This window comes from Moschus berezovskii, chromosome 9, assembly GCF_049115385.1.
Source record: "Moschus berezovskii isolate FMDL1 chromosome 9, NW_MosBer_1.0, whole genome shotgun sequence".
In the NCBI taxonomy this organism is placed as follows: Eukaryota; Metazoa; Chordata; class Mammalia; order Artiodactyla; family Moschidae; genus Moschus; species Moschus berezovskii.
This window is the reverse complement of record NC_142468.1, coordinates 77,369,732-77,395,002: the sequence shown is the minus strand read 5'-3', so window position 1 is coordinate 77,395,002 and position 25,271 is coordinate 77,369,732. Positions and strand designations below refer to the sequence as shown.

The window sequence follows — 25,271 nt, the reverse complement described above, 5'->3', positions numbered from 1 at the left end:
CAGACTAGTATTCATTAGAATTTAAGAACAGGGTGTGGAACACATGCAGGATTGGGGACCAGTCAGAGGTGTAAGTCGGGGAATGTGTGCTTAGTTGCTCAGTCATGTCTGACTCTTTGTGACCCCATGGGTTGAAGCTCCTCTGTCCATGGAATTATCCAGGCAAGAATGCTGGAGTGGGTTGCCATTACCTCCTCCAGGGGATCTTTCTGATCCAGGGATCAAACTTGCATCTCCAGTATTTCCTGCATTGGCAGGTGAATTCTTTAGCACTCAGTCACCTGGGATGCCCCAACTAGGGGAATACCTCTGAGTTAGGTGTAACGTAGTGTACTTGCTGAGATCCAGGTGACTAAATGGAGTAAGGTTGCACAAGGGCACCAAAGCAAAACACTGTGATGGAACTAATAAGGCACAAATTCTGAAAACAAGGTACATAGCTGCAAATCAGGAACTGGGGATTCTGCAGGAACTGGAGGAAAGAAGCATCTGCAAAATATCTTTGCTCTGTGGAGATGAAGAAGGGGACGAAAACTCAGCACCTAACCTGAGCATTAGAGACAGTGCACCACTGACAGCAACAAGAGCAACAGCAGCCTGACAACCTTAATAGTGACCAGTGTCACTTTGATCAGGAGTTTTCTAGCATGCTTCAAGCAAAATAGCTTAGGAACACAATTATACAGAAACACACGCTTAAACAGGAATGCAAGTGTGGCCATAAGATCAGTGTCTCGGAGAATCAGGAAAATGAAAGGTAGAAAATTTAACTGAAAACACAGGAGACCTATGATGCAAAAACTGCATTCAGCTGGCAAGGTGCTGGATGTGGAAAATATCATTTTTATTTGGAGCAGAGCTAGGGGATAGATGAAAAGGTGGGTATAACAGATGGTATTCTGCTCTTGGTAATTCCGCAGACTGAGCACTGATGGAGGGGGAGAACAGCACTGCGGTGACAGCGTTCATCCTACCTGGTCTGACCCAGTCTCAAGATGTTCAACTCCTGGTTTTCACACTAGTCTTAATTTTCTACCTCATCATCCTCCCTGGAAATTTCCTCATCATCCTCACCATCAGGTCAGACCCCGGGCTCACGGCCCCCCTCTACTTCTTCCTGGGCAACCTGGCCTTCCTGGATGCATCCTACTCCTTCATTGTGGCTCCCAGGATGCTGGTGGACTTCCTCTCTGAGAAGAAGGTGATCTGCTATAGAGGCTGCATCACTCAGCTCTTTTTCTTGCACTTTCTTGGGGCAGGGGAGATGTTCCTTCTTGTTGTGATGGCCTTTGACTGCTACATTGCCATCTGTCGTCCTTTACACTATTCAACTATCATGAACCCTAGAGCCTGCTATGCCTTGCTGTTGGCTCTGTGGCTTGGGGGATTTACTCCTTCCATTGTTCAAGTGGCTCTTATTATCCACTTGCCCTTCTGTGGTCCAAACCGACTGGACAACTTCTTCTGCGATGTGCCACAGGTCATCAAGCTGGCCTGCACTGACACCTTTGTGGTGGAGCTCCTGACGGTCTCCAACAGTGGCCTGCTCACCCTGCTGTGCTTTCTGGGGCTTCTGGCCTCCTATGCAGTCATCCTCTGCCGTGTAAAGGGGCACTCCTCTGAAGGGAAGAGCAAGGCTCTTTCCACATGCACCACACACATTATCATCGTGTTTCTCATGTTTGGACCTGCCATCTTCATCTACACCCGCCCCTTCAGAGCCTTCCCAGCTGACAAAGTGGTTTCTCTCTTTCACACTGTAATCTTTCCTTTGATGAACCCTGTGATTTATACCCTTCGCAATCAGGAAGTAAAAGCTTCCATGAAGAAGTTGTTGAGTCATTACATGGTTTGCTGAATGCAATGGAAAGACTGGAAAACCAAGGAAGGGAGTAAGTTCATTTGGAATTAAATAAGTTATTTATTCATTAATGCATCGAATCAATCATTTAGCAAATAATGTATTTATTAAACACTTTCCTGTTTCAGGCATTATTCTAAGTATATGAATGGGACAGATAAGATTCCAGATCTGCTGTATTTGAGTGGATAAAGACAGGTTATACTATTAAACTGAAAAAAAGACACAATGTCTGAAAGAGATAATGCTCTGAAGTTAATTACAAATAATGGCATGTTAGAGTTTGACTGAGAGATGGTAGTTACTTTATTTTTGGTTGTTAAGCAAGATATTGAGTGGTATTTAGCTGATATCCAGATGATTTGAAAGAAACAACCATGCAATAACCATGGGAACTGAATATTCTAGGCAGAGAGGATGACTAATACAAGGACACAAAGATCTTATAAGCTTGATACATTTGAAAATCATAAAGAAAAATGGCTGTAGCACAGTTAGTGTGAAAGTGGCAGAAATTGAAGCTAGAGTACAAGAAAATCATATATTTTAGGTGAAAAAAGATGTTCAATATATTCAAATTTCAAAGAGAGGCCAAAAAAGGTATTAAGTAAAAGAGTGACTAATGTTTCATATTTGATTTAAAGCAGGATTCTCGAGATTCTAAATAAAGGGTTTTGCATAGTAAAATATCATTAAGTACAAAGTATCATGCTGTTACATAATTTTAATGGACACTTAAAGATGTAGTTGTTTGTTCCTAATTTGGTGGAGTGAGGTAAAGAAAGCTGTTATATCCTATGGAAAATGGTCATGAAAGAGTTTAACTTCACATTTCAAAGTTTTGGAGAGTTTTGTGGTTATTCATAATGGTAATTTTTTAAATCTTAGAAAGGAATTTGAGTTCACTCAAAAATCTTTTCACTTAATACAATAATGATAGGTATTTTATATACAGTATATTTGGTATATTATTATTTGGTTACAGATAACTAAACTTTTCTGGTTATTTTTTAAATAAGGTAATATAAGGCATTAAGTGCTTACAAAATCATGGAAAGTGCTGTAAAGGTATATTTGGTATGGTATTCAGTGATAATCCAAAAACATTGCCAACAAAATGGTGTATAAAACAAGTTACTGTCCTCATAGCAATTATAAAGCTGGGGGATATAGAAGCAGATTGTCAATTATGTTGATATGTGTAAAAAAGTACATACTGAAAATTGACTGTACAAAAAATAGTAGATATCTCATGAGACTTATATATATGACATATGTATATACATGTATAAATTCATGACAATAGTGCAAAATGAAAGATCACTTATATTTAGTGATATTATTGATATGACTTCATTAAAATTTGTTTTCTTGCCAGATGTTTTGTATTACTCTATTTTTTCTGCTTTCTTTTGGTTTAATTGAAAAAGGAGAAGAAATGAGGGCTTCCCTGGCAGCTCAGATGGTAAAGAATCTGCCTGCAATGTGGGAGAATGCATTCGATCCCTGGGTGGGGAAGATCCTCTACAGAAAGGAATGGTAACCCACTCCAGTATTCTTGCCTGGAGAATGCCATGGACCGAGAAGGCTGGGGCCTAGAAGGCTGCTGTCCATGGAGTTGCAAAGAGTCAGACTGAATGACTAACACACACACACACACACACAAGGAAATGAATTCTCTCCTATAGCTTACAGAAAGAAATGCAACTCTGCCAACACTATGAATTTAACACAATAAGAGTGCATCAGACTTCTGACCTAAAAATTGTAAGATAATAAATTATGGCATTTTAAGTCACTAAGTTTGTGGTAATTTTTTAAAGCAGCAGAGGTAAACCAGCACATCACAGTTTAATTAAAAAATAACATATTAGCATACTTTTCTTTTTCTGTCCTTTTACTTTTAATCTAAGTATTAGATTATTTTAACAATGGCTTTAACAATGGCTTCTTGTCTGCAACATATATTTTACCAATATGACAATCTCTGTGTTTAACTGGGTTATTAAGCCATTTATATATATCATGATTACAAGTACAGTTTGGTTAAAACTGACAAAACTCTCTATTTTATATTTGTTTCATCCATTTTTTCTGATTTTGTCCTTTTTCTTTCGGGGGATATATTTAAGTATTTTCCATTATTAATTTATATATATTCATATTAATAATGTTGATATAGTTATATTTTTCCTGTGGTTTTTAGTGGTTATTTAGGGTTATAAATATTTACTGTACATCTTCAGTTCAGCTCAGTCCAGTTAATTCACTCAGTCACGTCTGACCCTTTGCGACCCCATGAACCTCAGCACGCGAGGCATATCTGTCCATCACCAGCTCCCGGAGTCACAGAAACCCATGTCCATTGAGTCAGTGATGCCATCCAACCATCTCATCCTCTGTTGCCTCCTTCTCCACCTGCCCTCAATCTTTCCCAGCATCAGGGTCTTTTCAAATATGTCAGCTCTTCAAATTAGGTGGCCAAAGAATTGGAGTTTCAGCTTCAACATCAGTCCTAGCAATAAACACCCGGGACTAATCTCCTTTAGAATGGACTGGTTGGATCTCCTTGCAGTCCAAGGGACTCTCAAGAGTCTTCTCCAACACTACAGTTCAAAAGCATCAATTCTTCAGTGCTCAACTAACTTTCTTTAGAGTCCAACTGTCACATCCATACATGATCACTGGAAAAACCATAGCCTTGACTAGATGGACCTTTGTTGGCAAAGTAATGTCTCTGCTTTTTAATATGCTTTCTAGGTTGGTTATAACTTTCCTTCCAAGGAGTAAACATCTTTTAATTTCATGGCTGCAATCACCATCTACAGTGATTTTGGAGCCCAGAAAAATAAAGTAAGCTACTGTTTCCCCATATATTTCCCATGAAGTGATTGGACTGGATGCCATGATCTTAGTTTTCTGAATGTTGAGCTTTAAGGCAGCTGTTTCACTCTCTTCTTTCACTTCATCAAGAGACTCTTTAGTTCCTCTTCCGTTTCAGACATAAGGGTGGTGTCATCTGCATATCTGAGGATATTGATATTTCTCCCAGCAATCTTGATTCTAGCTTGTGCTTCCTCCAGCCCAGCATTTCTCATGATGTACTCTGCATATAATTTAAATAAGCAGGGTGACAATATACAGCCTTATTATACTCCTTTTCCTATTTGGAACCAGTCTGGTCTTCCACGTCCAGTTCTAACTGTTGCTTCCTGACCTGCATACAGGTTTCTCAAGAGGCAGGTCAGGTGGTCTGGTATTCCCATCTCTTTCAGAATTTTCCACAGTCTATTGTGATCCACACAGTCAAAGGCTTTGGCATAGTCAATAAAGCAGAAATAAATGTTTTTCTGAAACTCTCTTGCTTTTTTGATTATCTAGAGGATGTTGGCAATTTGATCTCTTGTTCTTCTGCCTTTTCTAAAACCAGCTTGAACATCTGGAAGTTCATGGTTCACGTATTGCTGAAGCCTGGCATGGAGAATTTTTAGCGTTACCTTACTAGCATGTGAGATGATGGCAATTATTTGGTAGTAGAAAGCAATCTTTGGCATTGCCTTTCTTTGGGATTGGAATGAAAACTGACCTTTTCCAGTCCTGTGGCCACTGCTGAGTTTTCCAAATTTGCTGGCATAATGAGTGCAGCACTTTCACAGCATCGTCTTCCAGGATTTGAAATAGCTCAACTGGAATTCCATCACCTCCACTAGCTTTGTTCATAGTGATGCTTCCTAAGGCCCACTTGACTTCACATTCCAGGATGTCTGACTCTAAATGAGTGATCACACCATCGTGATTATCTTGGCCGTGAAGATCTTTTTGTACAGTTATTCTGTTTATTCTTGCCACCTCTTCTTAATATCTGATTCTGTTAGGTCCATACCATTTCTGTCCTTTATCGAGCCCTTCTTTGCATGAAATGTTCCCTTGGTATCTCTAATGTTCTTGAAGAGATCTCTAGTCTTTCCCATTCTATTGTTTTCCTCTATTTCTTTGCATTGATCGCTGAGGAAGGCTTTCTTATCTCTCCTTGCTATTCTTAGGAACTCTGCATTCACATGCTTATATCTTTCCTTTTCTCCTTTGGTTTTCGCTTCCCTTCTTTTCAGAGCTATTTGTCATGCCTCCTCAGACAGGCATTTTGCTTTTTTGCATTTCTTTTCCATGGTGATGGTCTTGATTCCTGTCTCCTGTACAATGTCATGAAGCTCCGTCCGTAGTTCATGAGGCACTCTGTCAGATCTAGTCCCTTAAATCTATTTCTCACTTCCACTGTATAATCCCAAGGGATTTGACTTAGGTCATACCTGAATGGTCTAGTGGTTTTCCACACTTTCTTCAATTTCAGTCTGAATTTGGCAATAAGGAGTTCATGATCTGAGCAACAGTCAGCTCCTGGTCTTGTTTTTGCTGACTTTATAGAGCTTCTCCATCTTTGGCTGCAAAGAATATAATCAATCTGATTTCGGTTTTGGCCATCTGGTGATGTCCATGTGTAGAGTCTTTTCTTGTGTTGTTGGAAGAGGGTGTTTGCTATGACTAGTGAATTCTCTTGGCAAAACTTTATTAGCCTTTGTCCTGCTTCATTCTGTACTCCAAGGCCAAATTTGTCTGTTACTCCAGGTGTTTCTTGACTTCCTACTTTTGCATTCCAGTCCCCTATAATGAACAGACATCTTTTTTGAGTGTTAATTCTAGAAGGTTCTGTAGGTCTTCATAGAACAGTTGAACTTCAGCTTCTTCAGCATTACTGGTCGGGGCACAGGCTTGGATTATATAGGGTTAGCAAGAGGCAATGGAGAAGGCAATGGCACCCTACTCCAGTACTCTTGCCTGGAAAATCCCATGGATGGAGGAGCCTGGTAGGCTGCAGTCCATGGGATCGTGAAGAGTCGGATATGACTGAGCAACTTCACTTTCCCTTTCCACTTTCCTGCATTGGAGAAGGAAATGGTGACCCACTCCAGTGTTCTTGCCTGGAGAATCCCAGGGACGGCGGAGCCTGGTGGGCTGCCGACTATGGGGTCGCACAGATTTGGACACGACTGAAGCGACTTAGCAGCAGCAGCAGCAAGAGGCAAAGAGCATAACTTGTTGGTGAGTCAGCCCTTATAGGGAATTTCCACCAAGTAGCCACATGATAATATTGTTTTGTTTTATGCTATTTGCCAGTTCTAATTACAAGGGTGGCTGTACAATGTCTCTAAATGAATTCAGGTATCCATTACAAATGACGAACAGGAGAAGGCCACACAGAAGATAATAGCTGTCTCTGCTACCTGGTCTACGATCATGGCTAAACTAGATACTGGTGAGGAAAATAGTGGAGTTGGGATTGACCTTGGTTAGTGAGATGCAGATTTTTAGAAAGAGTTTGCGGCTTCGTGGAAGTACATAGGCAACTAATCCCAAGAAAATGAGGTGGCATTATCAAGAAAAAAGAAAGTCATGGTTGGGAAGCTAACAGGTTTTGCCCATAGCAGTTATTGTCACTGTTACTCAGTATTGCTAGAAAATTTTAGTTAAGAAGATAAGTAATATAAAAAATATTGTTTGGAGATCATTTTATCATTAACCTAATATAAAGAAGGAAGATCCCCTGGAGAAGGAAATGGTAACCCACTCCAGTATTCTTGCCTGGAGAATCCCATGGATGGAGAAGCCTGGTAGGCTACAGTCCACGGGGTCGCATAGAGTCGGACACGACTGAGCGACGGAACAGAACAGAATATAAAGAAGAGAAAGTAGTAGAAAAACTATTAAAAATGAGATGTCAGCAATGATACCATTTACCACCTATATATGTAAAACAAAAACAATAACAGTAAGATCAATCATATTAGGGGAAAACATAATTTAAGTGTAGCACCCAAGTACAAAATGTGCAAAATTAGATTTAACAAAAATGTGTTACCAAAAAATGTGTTGAAATAACAAACATGACAAAATTTTGCTGTGTCATGATAGTAAATATTTAAAGGGATGTAAGAATTTCCTATTATACTCAATTTTGTAATTCTATTATTTTTTTCTGCATTTTATAAGTTTAATATTGTGATATCAAAATGACTAGTAGAACTTGTTTTAATTTTAGAAAAAAAAATCAACTTAATTTAGAATAAAAAGATATAAAAACATACAAGAACCCTTTGAATGAATAAAGCAATGAGATAGGACATGCTCTTTCTAACACTAAGATATACCATCAAACATAATGAGTAAAAATAAAGTGCATAGGACCTCCTCAAAAGTTAACAGCCAAGACAAGGAATAAAATGAGCAGACCTGAAAAAGAACCTGATGCATCTACAAATTTGCTAGGTTTTAAATATATATATATCTGTATACAAAAAAAAATTGTTAGTGGAGTAACTATTTCATTGGAATGATGGAAAATTTCCTTATATCATTTCTCAATAATATTTCAACAGATTTGAGTTTAAATGTGACATTTTCAACCTTAATAAAATTTATAGTTAAAGTCGCCTGGGATATATATTTGCCTAAATATAACATTTCTTAATGCTTATTTTAGAAATTAAACTACAACAACAAAACAAAAGAAACTATACAAAATACCACAATTCACAACTAGTGACAGCTTCCAAAACCCCCTTGATTATCTATTGTACCCTTTAAAGAATTGTCAGTTTAAGAATTGAAAAATGGTATCTCAATTTCCATAATGGCAAAAGTCTCTTTTAACAATCCCAGTTACTTTTTACTGCCAGTCTCTGAGGACTCTGAAACAAGCCAGTGAGTTTTCTCCTTTATACCTCCTATTAAGGGATACGTTTATATATTGAGCAGTTTGAAGTCCAGAGCAGAAAATAAAATCACTGGATACTAACTGAGGATTCAGGATTTCATAGTGATGTTACTTCTAAAGTACAAGTGCAACTGGTAGGTTACATCATCCTGATGTGTTACTCTACCTGTATATCACATCTGTCACGCTAGTCCATTTATGATATAAAAGTGTCTGTAAGTGATAAAATTCAAATGCCAAAATAATAACTGAAGTGAGGGTTGAAGAGTGAAATTGAACTGGAAATAAACCTTATTTTTATACAAGTGGAAAAAACATAAAAATCACTGTAATCATGTTTGCTGGGAATTAAGGCAGCAATCCAGGCTGAAGAAATTATTCTTAGAGAATACTATTCTTAGAAATATTCTTAGATAATTATTCTTAGAGAATAATGTCTTAGAGAATAATTATTATTTTTTATGTTTTCAAGATATTTTAATTGTTTGGAAACCCTGATCAGATTAAATGACTTTATTCTTTAAGCTTCTACATAATATAGAGGAATTTGAATATTTGTTTCTAGGGATGCAGTTACTATAAAGGGAGATAGATAACAAAACTTCAAGGATAAAATGCCTGATTCATGGCTTGGACAATAATAGAGTTTCAACACGTACAAAATATTGATGCTTTCATTACACTTGTTCAGATTTATGGAGAGGAATATATGACAAACTATCCAGTGACAGCAGTCTGAAAATGGCCATGTATTTAAACAAACATTAGTTTTTCTAGTAGTCATGTATAGAAGTGAGAGTTCTGAAGAATTGATGCTTTTGAACTGTGATGTTGGAGAAGACTCTTCAGAGTCCCTTGAACTGCAAAGAGATCCAACCAGTCCATTCTAAAGGAGATAAGTCCTGGGTGTTCACCGGTAGAACTGATGTTGAAGCTGAAACTCCAATACTTTGGCCACCTGATGTGAAGAGCTGACTCATTTGAAAAGACCCTGATGCTGGGAAAGATTGGGGGCAGGTGGAGAAGGGGACAACAGAGGATGAGATGGTTGGATGGCATCACCGACTCAATGGACATGGGTTTTTGTGACTCCAGGAGTTGGTGATGGACAGGGAGGCCTGGCGTGCTGAGGTTCATGGGATTGCAAAGAGTCGGACACAACTGAATGACTGAACTGAACTGAGTTTGTAAAAATAAAAAAAAAGAAGAATCACCCTGTCTAGGATGTGATGTTTGCCAGGTCAATGAGCATCTTCAAATCTACTTATGTGCATACTTCAGAAAAACATAGAAGATCCAGTGGCTGTAGCTTAGATAAAATCATTGTCTTGCATTAAGAGTACAAAGCACAAAGAAGGAATGATGATTCACATATCAAAGATTTCCATTTTCTATCTGACTACCATGTGAAAGAACGAAGTTTCTATGCAACTCTGATAATGGTGTCAAACATAATGGTTAGAGTACAGCCACTTATCAAATGTGTGTCTTGATATTAATCTTACATACCCTAAGTGCATAAAACGTTCGTTATGATCAACCGGATATACTGTGTCTCTAAAAACTATACTGTGTGATTAACAGGTTAAAGGTACACAAATAATCAAATATGTCCTATTTTATTCTCTCATTTTGAAATTAGGTCTGCCTCTAGGCTCTGATAAAGGCAATAAAAGCACTAGGGATGATCATTGAGCCTGTAATTAAACTTGAACAATAAAGCTAAAGTCAGATCTACAGGGGAGGCAATGAAATAAGTGAATTTATGTAGATGAAGTATTGACTTTTCCTTTTATTCATATTTTAAAAAAATAATTTAGCTTAACAGAGTCCACCTCAATCAGCACCACAATATCTATGACTTCTATCTATCCTTGACAAAGTTAAAGGTTAAAGGAAATTTAAGGAAAATCAACGAGAGGAAATAGGTCCAAAGGTGAGAAGTAACTATCCAAAGATGCTATTCTGTTCGAACAGTTCATCATACTTTTAGTTTGTTTGTTGAGATGCACAATGGTAAACAGTTCAGTCACCCTGCTTCTTGCATCTCTTTGAGTGAAAAGGTGAACAGGACTACCTTGGTTACATCACTAGCTCATGGTCTTACTAACAGTATTTTTGGTATTTCTACATACTCATTGTATTTATGAAAATGTGTGAGTTAAAAAGCAAATATCAGATAAAATCGGTCACGGATTTTGCAACACTCACCTACCAATGCAGGAGATGCAACTGATATCCCTGGGTCAGAAAGATCCTCTGGAGGAAGGCAAAGCAACCCACAGTATTCTTGCCTGGCAGGCTACCGTCCACAGGGTCGCACAGAGTTGAACACAACTGAAGTGACAGTATGCAGCATGCAGGGTAAGAATGCACAGATGGAATAAACTTATTTACATAGCCACATAAAGGGAAGATTTAGGAAAATAGGTGAAATGAGTATCTGCACTTTTGAGAGTTAATCTGGTGTTTCAGGTGTAAATGAATAGGGTTTGATCTCAGTAAACCATGGAGCTGTCTCAATACTTAACTTTCTATCAACAATACATGTCTTTAATCAATCTACTTCAGGAAGCATAATGCACATAATGTGATTTTGGAAATAATTTTTAATTTATTTTATAGAGTTATTTACTATTATCATAATGTTTATGGGATGAGTAGACCAGTAGTGACGAATTCTCCTTCATTTCTGATTTTTCTAAATTGCATCTTCTCTTTTCTTCTTAGCCTGTTTAGAGTATCATTGCTTTAATTCATTTTTTTTAACAACCAGGTCTTGGTTTCACTGGTTTCTTTTGTTATCTTTCTCTGAATTCTACATTTAATTTTTGCTATAATTTTTGTTATTTATTTTCTTCATGCTGCTTTAGGCTTGAATTGGTCTTCATAATATCTTTTTTTAGTAAAGTAAACTTATTACTGCATACTGAGGATATCATAATGTACTTCTTGAGATTCAAGAAAGATAAAAATCTACCTCCAGGAGATTTTGAAAACTCTCCTTTGTCACTCTAATAGTTTAAGTGTTTCTACACAGTATGATCTGGAGTTGAACATGAAAGGAGACAAGTTTTCTGTGTCTAACTGAACTTGCTTTGCACTAACCATCAGAAAATTTGATTTAACTTGGTCCATAATCATCACCTTTTTACGGTCTCATGGTCCTGTGAAATATCTCCAACTGCTAAATACCTAAAAAGCAGTCCTACTGCCAAACTGTCATTACTCTGAATAAAAGGCAAAATGCTTAAGTAAATATTAAGTTCCCTGATCTATTACTTCCTATCACACCCTCTTTGTTTTCCCTTTTCAGACAGCTTCTGCAGAAGGATGAATGGATCTGCTGAATAACAGATCAAGCGTTTCTGAGTTCATTTTGGTGGGACTTTCTACTTCTCAAGAAACTCAAATATTCTTTTTTGCAGTCTTCTTGCTGATCTATGTCGCCGTCCTAGTAGGAAACCTCCTCACTGTCATCTCTGTGATAGTTGATAACCATCTTCACTCCCCCATGTATTTCTTCCTGGCAAATTTATCATTTTTTGATGTATATCTTTCTTCTGCTGCAATTCCCAAAGTGACTTCAGACTTCCTCAGAAAACACAAGACCATCTCCTGGTGGGGCTGCCTGATCCAGATGTTCTTTATGCACTTCTTTAGGGGTGGAGAGATGTCTCTTCTGATAGCTATGGCCATTGACAGGTATGTTGCCACATGCAAACCCTTGCACTACAAGACCATCATGAGTCACAGGGTGCTCATTGGGCTTCTACTGCTCTCATGGGTGATTGGGCTTATCCATACTACAAGCCAGATGGTTTTTATGATGGGTTTGCCTTTCTGCGGTCCCAATGTATTGGACAGCTTTTTTTGCGACCTCCCCCTGGTCATCAAGCTTGCCTGCACTGATCCTTGCATCCTGGAGCTCTTGGTGATCGTGAACAGTGGGCTCTTGCCCTGATCTGCTTCATTCTCTTGCTCGTATCTTACGTGGCCATGCTGCTCACCATCTGGCAGCACTCCTCCAGTGCACCCTCTGAGGCTCTGTCTACACTGTCTGCTCACATCACTGTCGTCACTCTCTTCTTTGGCCCTGCCATCTTCATCTATGCTTTCCCATTTAATAGTTACTCTGTAGATAAATTTCTGTCTATGTTGTACTCTGTCATCACTCCTCTCCTTAATCCAATTATTTATACTCTGAGGAATCAGGAAATGAAGGCAGCCATTAAGAGACTGAGCAACCAGCATATTGGTTCCTGGTTCACCCCCTAAATATTGTCTGCTGTATACGATCATTTTTTGTTCCCTGCAATTGGGGGGTTGTTATTGTTATTGTTTAGTTGCTCAGTGTTGTCTGACTCTTTGCAACCCCATGAATGGTAGCCCAAGAGGCTCCACTGCCATGGAGTGGATTACTATTTCCTCCTCCAGGAGATCTTCTTTGTCCAGGGATTTAGCCCATATTTCCTACACTGGCAAGTGGATTCTTTATGGCTTAGCCACCAGGGAAGATCATTTAAATATTTCTTCAAATAATTGAAATCAAATGTTAAATAATATTAAATTTCTACCTTACTAAATGTGAGGAAAATAAGGTATCTTTTTATTTTATTGGAAAATATTCTTAGCACAAATGTAATACATCAATAAGCTTGCATTCATTGCCTCCTTTAACTCCTTGTTTTAGAATTCAAGGGAACTCTTAGGAATGTTTAAAATAAATAATACACACACGTGGTTATCACACAACACTGCTCTCTGCCTTGCAGAGTAATGAGGAGGCATCCATATTAGGTGTGGTGATGTTAGAAGATCATGTTAAGAAGTCTTCACAGAAAAGCATTAAAAAAGCTAAAGAATAGACATTTGACTGGGAAAAAGAGTATTCCAGGCAGAAGGAAAAGTTTATATGGATATTGTAAAGTGAGAAAGTCATATTAGGTACCAAAGACAGACATTTATGAGGGAGGTTGAGGACTAAAAGGAAGAAAGACATGTGCAGAGATTCTATAGAAAGGTAGAGACCAGAGTATTTAGGCCTCGTGAATCCTAGTTTGTAGCAACATAAAGCAATTAAAGAGTTTTGAGAATGGGAGGTTTGAGAATAGATTCAACATACTTCTAAAGTGTCATGAAGGTTTGTCTTCTTAAGTGGAGAATAAATTGTAATAGAAATGAACACAGAGAAAATAGTGGGCTATTTGAGGTTACAAATCTGAATTTATTAATGATTCAGTGAGTTTATGGAAACATTGCAAAGAGTCCTTCTAAAGACGTATTGAAAACCTAAATTATGCAAGCATCTTCAGGATCACCTCTTTTGATGTATTTTATTAACATATTGCAAAACAAGGAACCTGGAATAAGGCATATTTTCTCTCATTTTCATCTTATTTGTTTTTTCCCTTGTGTTCGATTGTAACTGCCTGCAGGGAAAAAGCAAATTAGCCAGGATGGCATGGTCAGGCTCTCTCACCCTACAGCCTCATGCTCTTGCCCCACATTTTGCAAATAATGATTATGGAACAGCTCTGATCACTTGGAGCGCTGTGCATTCACATCACCAGGTGCTGCTGGCCTGTGGGCTACTTTGTGTGATACAGATATATGAACTCCACCTAGAGAGCAGTGGCATTACTGCTGCATCACGGCTGCGTCCGTTGGGTAAGCCACAAGAGGAGAGAAGACAGCGTGACTGCTGCTACCACTGCCGCATCAGCCAGGAGAGAACACAGTCATGACCGCTGTGCCAGTCTAGAGAGAGGTTGTGCTGTGGTTTTCTTCCAGCTTCCCCACTTGCACCTTATCTACCATGGGTTCAATGAACAGAGAACATAGTATGAATTGGCATCACAAACAGGATGAGAAGCAATACATCACCCTGTTTTACTTTGACCTTAGACATTGTGCACCTAATATTTAAGTTTATTCTGAAAAATTAAATGTGTACAATCCTTAACAACTGGTATGAGTAATCTCATCTGGATATCAATATTGTGCTCATATTATCCTTTTAATTTCTATTTTTAAGAATGTTCTACTCTCTTGCAAACATCTCCTCAAAGGTCATGCTATGTTGTGGTGTGTATCTCCTTAGCTGAAATATTTTTTAATGGCAATTCTAATTGCTGGCAGTTGCCTGGAGAACTACATTGAAAAAAATTCTGAGGTTCAGTTAGAAAGAATAAAAAATTTATTAGCAATATTTACTATGGGCTTTGGAAATGAATCATATTTATCATATATTTACAACCCTCATTTTCTTGTAACCTTTTCAAGAGGATTGTAATTGAGGAGACATGGCAGAGTTCAGTTCAGTTCAGTCACTCATTCGTGTCCGACTCTTTGCGACCCCATGAATCACAGCATGCCAGGCCTCCCTGTCCATCACCAACTCCCGGAGTTCACTCAAACTCATGTCAACAGAGTCGGTGATGCCATCCAGCCATCTCATTCTCTGTTTTCCCCGTCTCCTCCCACCCCCAATCCTTCCCAGCATTAGACTCTTTTCCAGTGAGTCAACTCGTCGCATGAGGTGGCCAAAGTATTGGAGTTTCAGATTTAGCATCAGTCCTTCCAATGGACATCCAGGATTGATCTCCTTTAGAATGGACTGGTTGGATCTCCTTGCACTCCAAGGGAATCTCAAGAGTCTTCTCCAGCACCACAGTTCAAAGCATCAATTCTTCGGCGATCAGCTTTCTTCACAGTCCAACTCTCACATCCATACATGACCACGGGAAAAACCATAGCCTTGACTAGACGGACTTTGGTTGGCAAAGTAATGTCTCCGCTTTTTAATATGCTATCTATGTTGGTCATAACTTTCCTTCCAAGGAGTAAGTGTCTTTTAATTTCCTGGCTGCAATCAGCATCTGCAGTGACTTTGGAGTCCAAAAAAATAAAGTCTGACACTGTTTCCACTGTTTCCCCATCTATTTCCCATGAAGTGATGGGACCAGATGCCATGATCTTTGTTTTCTGAATGTTGAGCTTCAAGCCAAGATTTTCACTCTCCTCTTTCACTTTCATCAAGAGGCCTTTGAGTTCCTCTTCACTTTCTGCCATAAGGGTGTTGTCATCTGCATATCTGAGGTTATTGATATTTCTCCCAGCAATCTTGATTCCAGCTTGTGCTTCTTCCAGCCCAGCATTCCTCATGATGTACTCTGCACATAAGTTAAATAAGCAGGGTGACAATATACAGCTTTGACGTACTCCTTTTCCTATTTGGAACCAGTCTGTTGTTCCATGTCCAGTTCTAACTGTTGCTTCCTGACCTGCATACAGGTTTCTCAAGAGGCAGGTCAGGTGGTCTGGGATTCCCATCTCTTTCAGAATGTTCCACAGTTTATTGTAACCTCCATAAGATTCTTTTAATACTGTTGAGCCATCATGAAGTTAAACATAATTGTAAGACTACATGAAATTCCAAATCTGCTAAACTCCACTAACTAATCACTTATTGAGTACCATAAATCATTTTGATCACCCTGGTGAAGGCCAGGGGTTTCTCTGGTGGCTCAGACAGTAAAGTGTCTACCTATAATGCGGGAGACCTGGGTTCAGTCCATGGGTCAGGAAGTTCCTCTGGAGGAGGAAATGGCAACCCACTCCAGTACTCTTGCCTGGAAAATCCCATAGATGGAGGAGCCTAGTAGGGTACAACCCATGGGATCGCAATGAGTCGAACATGACTGAGTGTCTTCTCTTCACTTCACTTCACTGGTGAAGGCCTCCTCTGCTTGATCTAGCTCATGAGTGTGTGTGCTTCTTTCTCTTTCTCTCTCTCTTATTCCCTTACAGAGTAAAAAGAAAGTTTTCTCTGTGCTAAGAACTAGTCTATAGTCTATGAATTTCCTTATATGACTTGCTCTGTGTGTATCTATTTATTTTAATTCTAATTGAATAAATGCATTCAATTATCACATTATATATATTCAGATAGTAAAGCCAAATGAATAGAATTATAGTTTTCTCAAGTCCATCATCTATGGTAGATCCATTTTCATAAATTTGCTTACCCTCTACCAACCAAAACACTTAATTTAATGCTTTTTTCCTGGAAAGCACTTATTAGGGAGACTCCACACAACTCATACACTTAATGAATTCATAATCAACTTAAATAATGAGAGACTAAGTCCGTACTCTGAACTCTAGAGACAACTAACTAGCACTTTTACTCTAATAATTCCCTTTGGGCGTTAATCACTAATCTACACCTTATGTATGTGTTTTGTGTCCTTTTTCTTTCTGACCTGCAAATGATTGTAGTGTATATCCACAGAGGCAAAAAGATAAATGTATATTCAGAATCTTACTGCGTCTACGTATCTTTGAAGAGGCCATTCCTCAGCTAGAACTGGTAGGTTTAAATAGCAGTGCTAATAACGTAGAGAAACTGTATACTTTAATAAAGGAGGAAACTTTGTATACGAAACCTAGAAATTAATGAAAACCAGATTATTCTGATCATGAAGGCAACGGTAAAATACAATTTGGGTCAGATAGCATCTGGACAAATTTACCCAGTTTTAATAAGAAGAAAGCCAGTCTGTGATGGAAAAATACCACTGACATCCTGATCTAAAGGGTCAGATTTATAATTTGAGTTTGTATTTTGAGAACATAAATTTGAGTTTGTTTACTGTTTAACCACTATTGTATAAAAAGACAAAATAATTTAGAATGTGGTAAGATAACAAAAAATTAGTTTCATCCTTGGCTATATTTAACATCTTTAGCCAGTCCAAAATATAGTCTAATAAAAATTACATATCAAGAAAATGTAAAACATTGACTTATTTTATTTTATGTTCATTTAATTCTTCATATTTTTACTTTCCTACATTGGATATTTACTTCAACTGAGAAAACACTTATGGAATTCTAAATTAAATGTGATTAATTTAAATGAATATCTAAAAGATTTCCCCTCAAGTCTATATTTATTTTTCTGAAGTAACAAACCTTCTATTCAATATGATTGTCTAATTATACTGCTAATATATTTGTTTTGGTGATTTTGTAACCTAAGGACTATTTCCAATTTTTCTAAACTTACCACCCTTTTCTACCTACATTTATAACAAAGACATACTTTAATATTTTAAATTTGATATGGGAAAAGAGTTCTTTGGGCACATATAATGTTTGAACTTTTCTACCAACTGTGCAAGCTTATTTTTTAATTAGGAAAATATTTATAATGGTTATTTTGGCAGAAAATCTGATTGTTCACATGTCAAACATTTTTTGTGATAAGTGAATATTACTCATGGGTTATCTAATCCATACACAGCTTAACACTATGAGGATAAATAATCATTAAAAAAATTCAAGATCAATACAAACTTCACAGCCTTTATTACTTAACAAAAGAGCTTCCAGTTACATATCTCCACATACATTAAGTGCTTTTATGAAAATGTGTAGAAAGGCTTTATTACTGAATATAGAAACAGAATATTAAACATAGTTTTCTTTCTTCAAGTTTGCACCATAGGTGACCTAATTCTTACTCATTTAGTCACATAAACAGCACAGAAAGAGCTAGGCTCCCCAGTCACAGGTAACCATCCCATTCTCAGAAATTTCTGCTAGAGAAAAACCAAACCTTGCCTGATTGAGCGTTATTCAATTATTTTTTCTTTCCTTTTCAGTTCAATATTATTTGTATAAATACATACCACTCAAAAATTTAAACTTTTTACCTGAGTTTTAAACTGTGCCTCAAGTTAGCAATAACTGCATTATTTTTCTGATTCTAACTTATTTTTACCTATGTCTGAGTAGGAGAGTAAGTATTTCAAAAATGTTTCACATTTGATCATATGTAAAAATTGTAACGGAGAAGGCAATGGCAAGCCACTCCAGTACTATTGCCTAGAAAATCCGATGGATGGAGGAGCCTGGTAGGCTGCAGTCCGTGGGGTCGCTAAGGGTCGGACACGACTGAGTGACTTCACTTTCACTTTTCACTTTCACACATTGGAGTTAAGGAAATGGCAACCCACTCCAGTGTTCTTGCCTCGAGAATCCCAGGGACGGGGGAGCCTGGTGGGCTTCCGTCTATGGGGTCACACAGAGTCGGACACGACTGAAGTGACTTAGCAGCAGCAGCAGCAAAAATTGTAAAAATGAATTATTTTGTATCATAACATATTTGAATCATGTTTATGTGCATTTAGATGGATATATTTTACAAATATGCTTGCAAATTTTTTTAAAAGCATAAATTAATAAATATAATTTTTACTTTTAATTTTCCAATTTTACATAATAAACTATAAAAATTGCTTTTAGGATTCTCCTCAAGCTTTTCTTCTATTAGTATTTTGAGATCGAAGAGTGCATAATTTTGATAATTTCATAACTATTATGTAGACTTTTTTATTGCATTAAATATAATACCAATTATGATGACAACAACTCTTTTAAAATCATCACATATTTAATAAGGAAAAACATTTTCATTAACACTAAGTGTACTTTACCAATTCTTGCATAGTAAAAATCCTCCTGTGGTCCTTATTGGTTTGAGTATCCTCACAATCACCAGGAAACAAGATAAAGTTAAAGATAGAATTTGGGGAATGCACATAGGTATTTAGCACCTATGTATAGAATAAAATAACACAAAAATAGATCAAAATCCTTCAAGCTAGTCTTTAACAGTATGTGAACCATGAACCTCTAGATGTATAACCTGGATTTAGAAAAGGCAGATGAACCAGAGATCAAATTGCCAACATCCATTCAATCACAGAAAAAGAAAGGGAATTCCAGAAAAACATCTACTTCTTCTTCATTGACTATGCTAAAACCTTTGCCTGTGGAAAATTCTTAAAGAGATGGGAATACCAGACCATCTTAACTGTCTCCTGTGAAATCTGCATGTAGATCAAGAAACAACAATTAAAACTGGACAGGGAACAATGGACTGGCTCAAAACTGGAAAAGGAGTATGTCAAGGCTGCATATTGTCACCTGGCTTATTTAACTTACATGTAGAGTGATGGTGAAGTCACTCAGTCATGTCTGACTCTGTGACCCCATGGACTGTAGCCTACCAGTCTATAGCCTACCAGGCTCCTCCATCCATGGGATTCTCCAGGCAAGAATACTGGAGTGGGTTGCATTTCCGTCTCATGTAGAGTACATCATGCAATATGCCAGGCTGGATGAAGCACATGCTGGAATCAAGATAGCTGGGAGAATTATTAATAACCTCAGATACGCCAATGACACCATCCTAGTAGCAGAAAGTGCAGAGGAACTAAAGAACCGCTTGATGAAGGTGAAAGAGAAGAGTGAAAAGGCTGAATTAAAACTAAACATTCAAAAAACGAAGATTATGGCATTTGGTCCCATCACCTCGTGGCCAATACTTGGGAAAAAAGTGAAAACAGTGACAGACTTTATTTTCTCAGGCTCCAAAATCAATGCAAGTGGTGACTGCAGCCATGAAATTAAAAAAATGCTTATTCCTTGGAAGAAAAGCTATGACAAACCTAGACAGCATATTAAAAAGCAGAGACATCACTTTGCCAACAAGGTCTGTATAGCCAAAGCTATGGCTTTTCCAGTAGTCATGTATGGATGTTAGAGTTGGACCATAAAGAAGGTTAAGCACCAAAGAATTGCTGCTTTCAAACTGTGGTGCTAGAGAATCTGTTGCAAGTCCCTTGGATAGCAAGGAGATCCAACCAGTCCATTCTAAAGGAGATCAGTCCTGGGTGTTCATTGGAAGGACTGATGCTAAACCCGAAACTCCAATACTTTGGCCACCTCATGTGAAGAGCTGACTCACTGGAAAAGACTCTGATGCTGGGAGGGATTGGGGACAGGAGGAGAAGGGGATGACAGAGAATGAGATGGCTGGATGGCATCACCGACTCGACAGATGTGAGTTTGAGTGAACTCCGGGAGTTGGTAGTGGACAGGGAGGCCTGGCATGCTGTGATTCATGGGGTTGCAAAGAATTGGACACAACTGAGCAACTGAACAACAAAAACAAGAGGTTGAAGAGTAGATATTATTTTATTTTTAAAGAAAATTATATCAATGTTGAAAAGAATTAAAGAGTATGTTTCCCTAGTACATGTTAGGGCAGGACTAAAATTTGGTTCTTGACCCTTGGTTCAGTGTTTTGTTTTTCCAAGTTTTGATAACTGGACTAAGCAATAAATTCTGAATATTTCATGAACTATAAAGAAAAAAAAGGGAAATTCAGAGTAAATTCTCCACATTCTGTCCTTGTACTCTAGAACTAGAACTTGGTATAAGCATATGTGTGTATCTGTGATTCTGTCTCTGTGTCTGTGCAGCTGGTATGTGCCATTAATAGTCTTTTAAAGGAAAAAAAAGAAACAGCAAGATGGGGCCAAAAAATCTAAATCAAAGAGAAAAATAGACAAAAGTAAGCCAACAGTGCCCACTCATTGTGGAAAAACAGTACAAGTATCAAGGATATTTGAACCAGGAATTATCAAGAGTCAGTCTGGAAACAAGTTTGAAAAGTCAGAGGAAAGCAATCATCACCAAAAAGTAAGCATTTAGGAGCCAAGGAGGAAAAAAAGCACTTGTGAAAGACCTGATGATTGTTTAGAGATCATTTACAGAGAATGCAAAGAGACAAGAAAGAAAACTCCAGCCAGGAATCCAGCAACAAGAGAGTCAGGGAAATAGACAAAAGGCAAAGGCTAAGAGTTTTACACAGAATAGGAAAACAAGAGATATTTTCAAGAAAATTAGAGATATCAAGGGAATATTTCATGCAAAGATGGGCTCGATAAAAGACAGAAATGGTATGCATCTAACAGAAGCAGAAGATATTAAGAAGAGGTGGCAAGAATACACAGAAGAACTGTACAAAAAAGATCTTCACGATGAAGATAATCATGATGGCATGATCACTCACCTAGAGCCAGACATCTTGGAATGTGAAGTCAAGTGGGCCTTAGAAAGCATCACTACAAACAAAGCTAGTGGAGGTGATGGAATTCCAATTGAGCTATTTCAAATCCTGAAAAATGATGCTGTGAAAGTGCTGCACTCAATATGCCAGCAAATTTGGAAAACTCAGCAGTGGCCACAGGACTGGAAAAGGTCAGTCTTCATTCCAATCCCAAAGAAAGGCAATGCCAAAGAATGCTCAAACTACCGCACAATTGCACTCATCTCACACACTAGTAAAGTCATGCTCAAAATTCTCCAAGCCAGGCTTCAGCAATATGTGAACCGTGAACTTCAAGACGTTCAAGCAGGTTTTAGAAAAGGCAGATGCACCAGAAATCAAATTGCCGACATCCGCTGGATCATGGCGAAAGCAAGAGAGTTCCAGAAAAATATCTATTTCTGCTTCATTGACTATGCCAAAGCCTTTGACTGTGTGGATCACAATAAACTGTGGAACATTCTGAAAGAGATGGGAATCCCAGACCAGCTGACCTGCCTCTTGAGAAACCTGTATGCAGGTCAGGAAGCAACAGTTAGAACTGGACATGGAACAACAGACTGGTTCCAAATAGGAAAAGGAGTACGTCAAGGTTGTATATTGTCACCCTGCTTATTTAACTTATATGCAGAGTACATCATGAGGAACGCTGGGCTGGAAGAAGCCCAAGCTGGAATCAAGATTGCCGGGAGAAATATCAATAACCTCAGATATGCAGATGACACCACCCTTATGGCAGAAAGTGAAGAGGAAATCAAAGGCCTCTTGATGAAAGTGAAAGAGGAGAGTGAAAAGGGTGGCTTGAAACTCAACAGTCAGAAAACGAAGATCATGGCATCTGGTCCTATCACTTCATGGGAAATAGATGGGGAAACAGTGGAAACAGTGTCAGACTTTGTTTTTTTGGGCTCCAAAATCACTGCAGATGCTGATTGCAGCCAGGAAATTAAAAGACATTTACTCCTTGGAAGGAAAGTTATGACCAACCTTGATAGCATATTAAAAAGCAGAGACATTACTTTGCCAACCAAGGTCCATCTAGTCAAGGCTATGGTTTTTCCCGTGGTCATGTATGGATGTGAGAGTTGGACTGTGAAGAAAGCTAATCGCCGAAGAATTGATGCTTTTGAACTGTGGTGCTGGAGAAGACTCTTGAGAGTCCCTTGGACTGCAATGAGATCCAACCAGTCCATTCTAAAGGAGATCAATCCTGGGTATTCATTGGAAGGACTGATGCTAAAGCTGAAACTGCAATACTTTGGCCACCTCATGCGACGAGTTGACTCACTGGAAAAGACTCTGATGCTGGGGGGGATTGGGCGTGGGAGGAGACGGGGACGACAGAGAATGAGATGGCTGGATGGCATCACTAACTCGATGGACATGAGTTTGAGTGAACTCCGGGAGTTGGTGATGGACAGGGAGGCCTGGCGTGCTGTGATTCATGGGGTTGCAAAGAGTTGGACACGATTGAGTGACTGAACTGAACTGAACTGAAGAGTTTTATTCATGATCCAAAGTATGAGATACAAAACTCAACTGAAAAAAAAAAAAAGGAAAGAAAGAAAATAGAAGGAAGGAAAGGAGAAAGGGAAGGAGGGAGGGACAGAGGGAGAAGGAAAGAACAAAGAAAGAGAGAAACATTAACAAGGAAATATTTATGTTCTTGTGCAGAAACTTCCTGGGAAGCTATTTTGTTATTATCTGGGGGAGGTAGGGACACATGACAGACTCTAGCCAGTTTAAACCTTCAGGAATAAGTTAAAGCATTTGGTATATATATTTGAGATGAAAGGGAAGGGTGAGAATGTAGTATAGGTGAGAGAAGAAAAGTACTGTAGCAATTTGCTGAGTGGGTATATAATTCAACTCATATGAACATATCTGAATATTTCAAACTAGGAAGGTGAAAAGGGTAAAAGATTGAATACTAGCTGCCAAAAAGTTAGTGACTATATTCTAATACACTTGAATTAATTTATGACCAAAGACCATTTGATTATTACATGATCCATTAAACTCAAGGGTCACAAATTCATGAACTCATGGTAAAAACAACAAATAAATGTGAAGAGAAAAGCTATATCCACAAACACTATTTACAAAGTTTTACAATAATTTTCCCTTTTGTGCCTTTCTGTCCAAAAATAAATGCAGTAATGTGAAAGTGTAATGTGTTTGCATTAGTCAATTAAACTGTATTTTTCAGAAATATCTACCTTTTCTTTTTTTTTAGGAATCAAATACTACTTTCTATATGCCCATACCTTCAAAACTGTCACAGATTAAATCATCACTTTTTCTGGATTACCTTCATTTTAAAGACTTTCTGAAAACACGTACACAAACTTGATGAAAACGATGAATAGCTCAATGATATCTGAGTTTGTTTTGTTAGGACTCACCAACACTTGGGTATTTGAGCTTTTCTATTTTTTTTCATATTTTTATTGGCCTATGCAGCAGTTATGGCAGGAAACCTTCTCATTGTGGTCACCGTAACCTTGGACTCTCATCTGCACTCCACACCAATGTACTTCCTCCTTGGAAACCTCTCCTTTCTTGATATGTCTCTTTCTACAATCACAACCCCCAAGATGGTTGCAGATTTTGTCAGGGAGAATAAAACTATTTCTCTATGGGGCTGTATGGCTCAGATGTTCTTCCTTCACTTTTTAGGGGGCAGTGAGATGACACTTCTCATAGTTATGGCGGTTGATCGGTACTTTGCAATATGTAAACCTCTTCACTACACAGCCATCATGAACCACCGGGTACTTAGAGGCTCTGTGCTGCTGTCATGGGCTGTTGGCTTTGTGCATACAATGAGCCAGATGGTTTTTACCATCACCTTGCCCTTCTGTGGTCCCAATATAGTAGACAATATTTTCTGTGACCTCCCGCGGGTTATAAAGCTCGCCTGCACCGAGACCTATGTTCTGGAGTTGCTAGTAATTGCTGACAGTGGACTATTGTCTTTCATCTCCTTCGTACTCTTGCTCATTTCCTACACTGTCATTCTGGTAACCGTTCCACATCGACCCTCTGGTGGTCTCTCCAAAGCTCTGTCCACACTATCTGCTCACATTACAGTGGTCACTCTGTTCTTTGGGCCGTGTATCTTCATTTATGCTTGGCCATTTAGTAGTTTTTCAGTGGATAAATTTCTTTCTGTGTTTTATTCAGTTATCACACCTTTACTGAACCCCATTATTTACACTCTGAGAAATCAGGAGATGAAAGCAGCCATGAATAGACTGAGGACCCAACATGTGAGCTCCAGAAAGACCTTCTAGGCAACAACCATGATGACAAAGATTTATGGACCATAATCCATATATAGTACCTCTTGGAATAAGTTGGTATTAATTTGTCTTTTGTAGTTTTTTCAATATTCATAATGTATTTTAAACCTACCAAATGCTCCATCATCATATCTCTATAATTTATTTTATTGAAAGAGTAATTTTTAATTGAATTCAATTCAGCTGGGATTAAATTTCTTAAATGAAGAAATAAGGAGGAAAAAAAACCTGACTCACTAACTATAGTGGGAAACCCAGAAATGTTCAAGACTAAACTTCATTAAATAAAGAGAAATCGAATATGATCTGGTCCACTTTTAAATTCAAAATGAGGGATCTTTTAGCTAAATTCTCCAGTTGCCCAAATGT

At 38.2% G+C, this 25,271-nt stretch overlaps 1 protein-coding gene and 2 pseudogenes across 1 annotated transcript; all 3 read left to right on the top strand.

Annotated features, from left to right (window-relative positions):
• The first annotated feature begins 747 nt into the window (after positions 1-747).
• Positions 748-1,858, top strand: LOC148776525 (olfactory receptor 4N5-like). The gene has a single exon (XM_088840323.1). The coding sequence runs from the start codon at positions 932-934 to the stop codon at positions 1,856-1,858; it is 927 nt and encodes a 308-aa protein (XP_088696449.1). The 5' UTR covers positions 748-931.
• A 10,109-nt stretch (positions 1,859-11,967) lies between these two features.
• On the top strand, positions 11,968-12,908 carry LOC148776524 (olfactory receptor 4K13-like; annotated as a pseudogene).
• Positions 12,909-23,949: 11,041 nt separating this feature from the next.
• LOC148776523 (olfactory receptor 4L1-like) lies at positions 23,950-24,893 on the top strand (annotated as a pseudogene).
• The last annotated feature ends 378 nt before the right edge of the window (positions 24,894-25,271 follow it).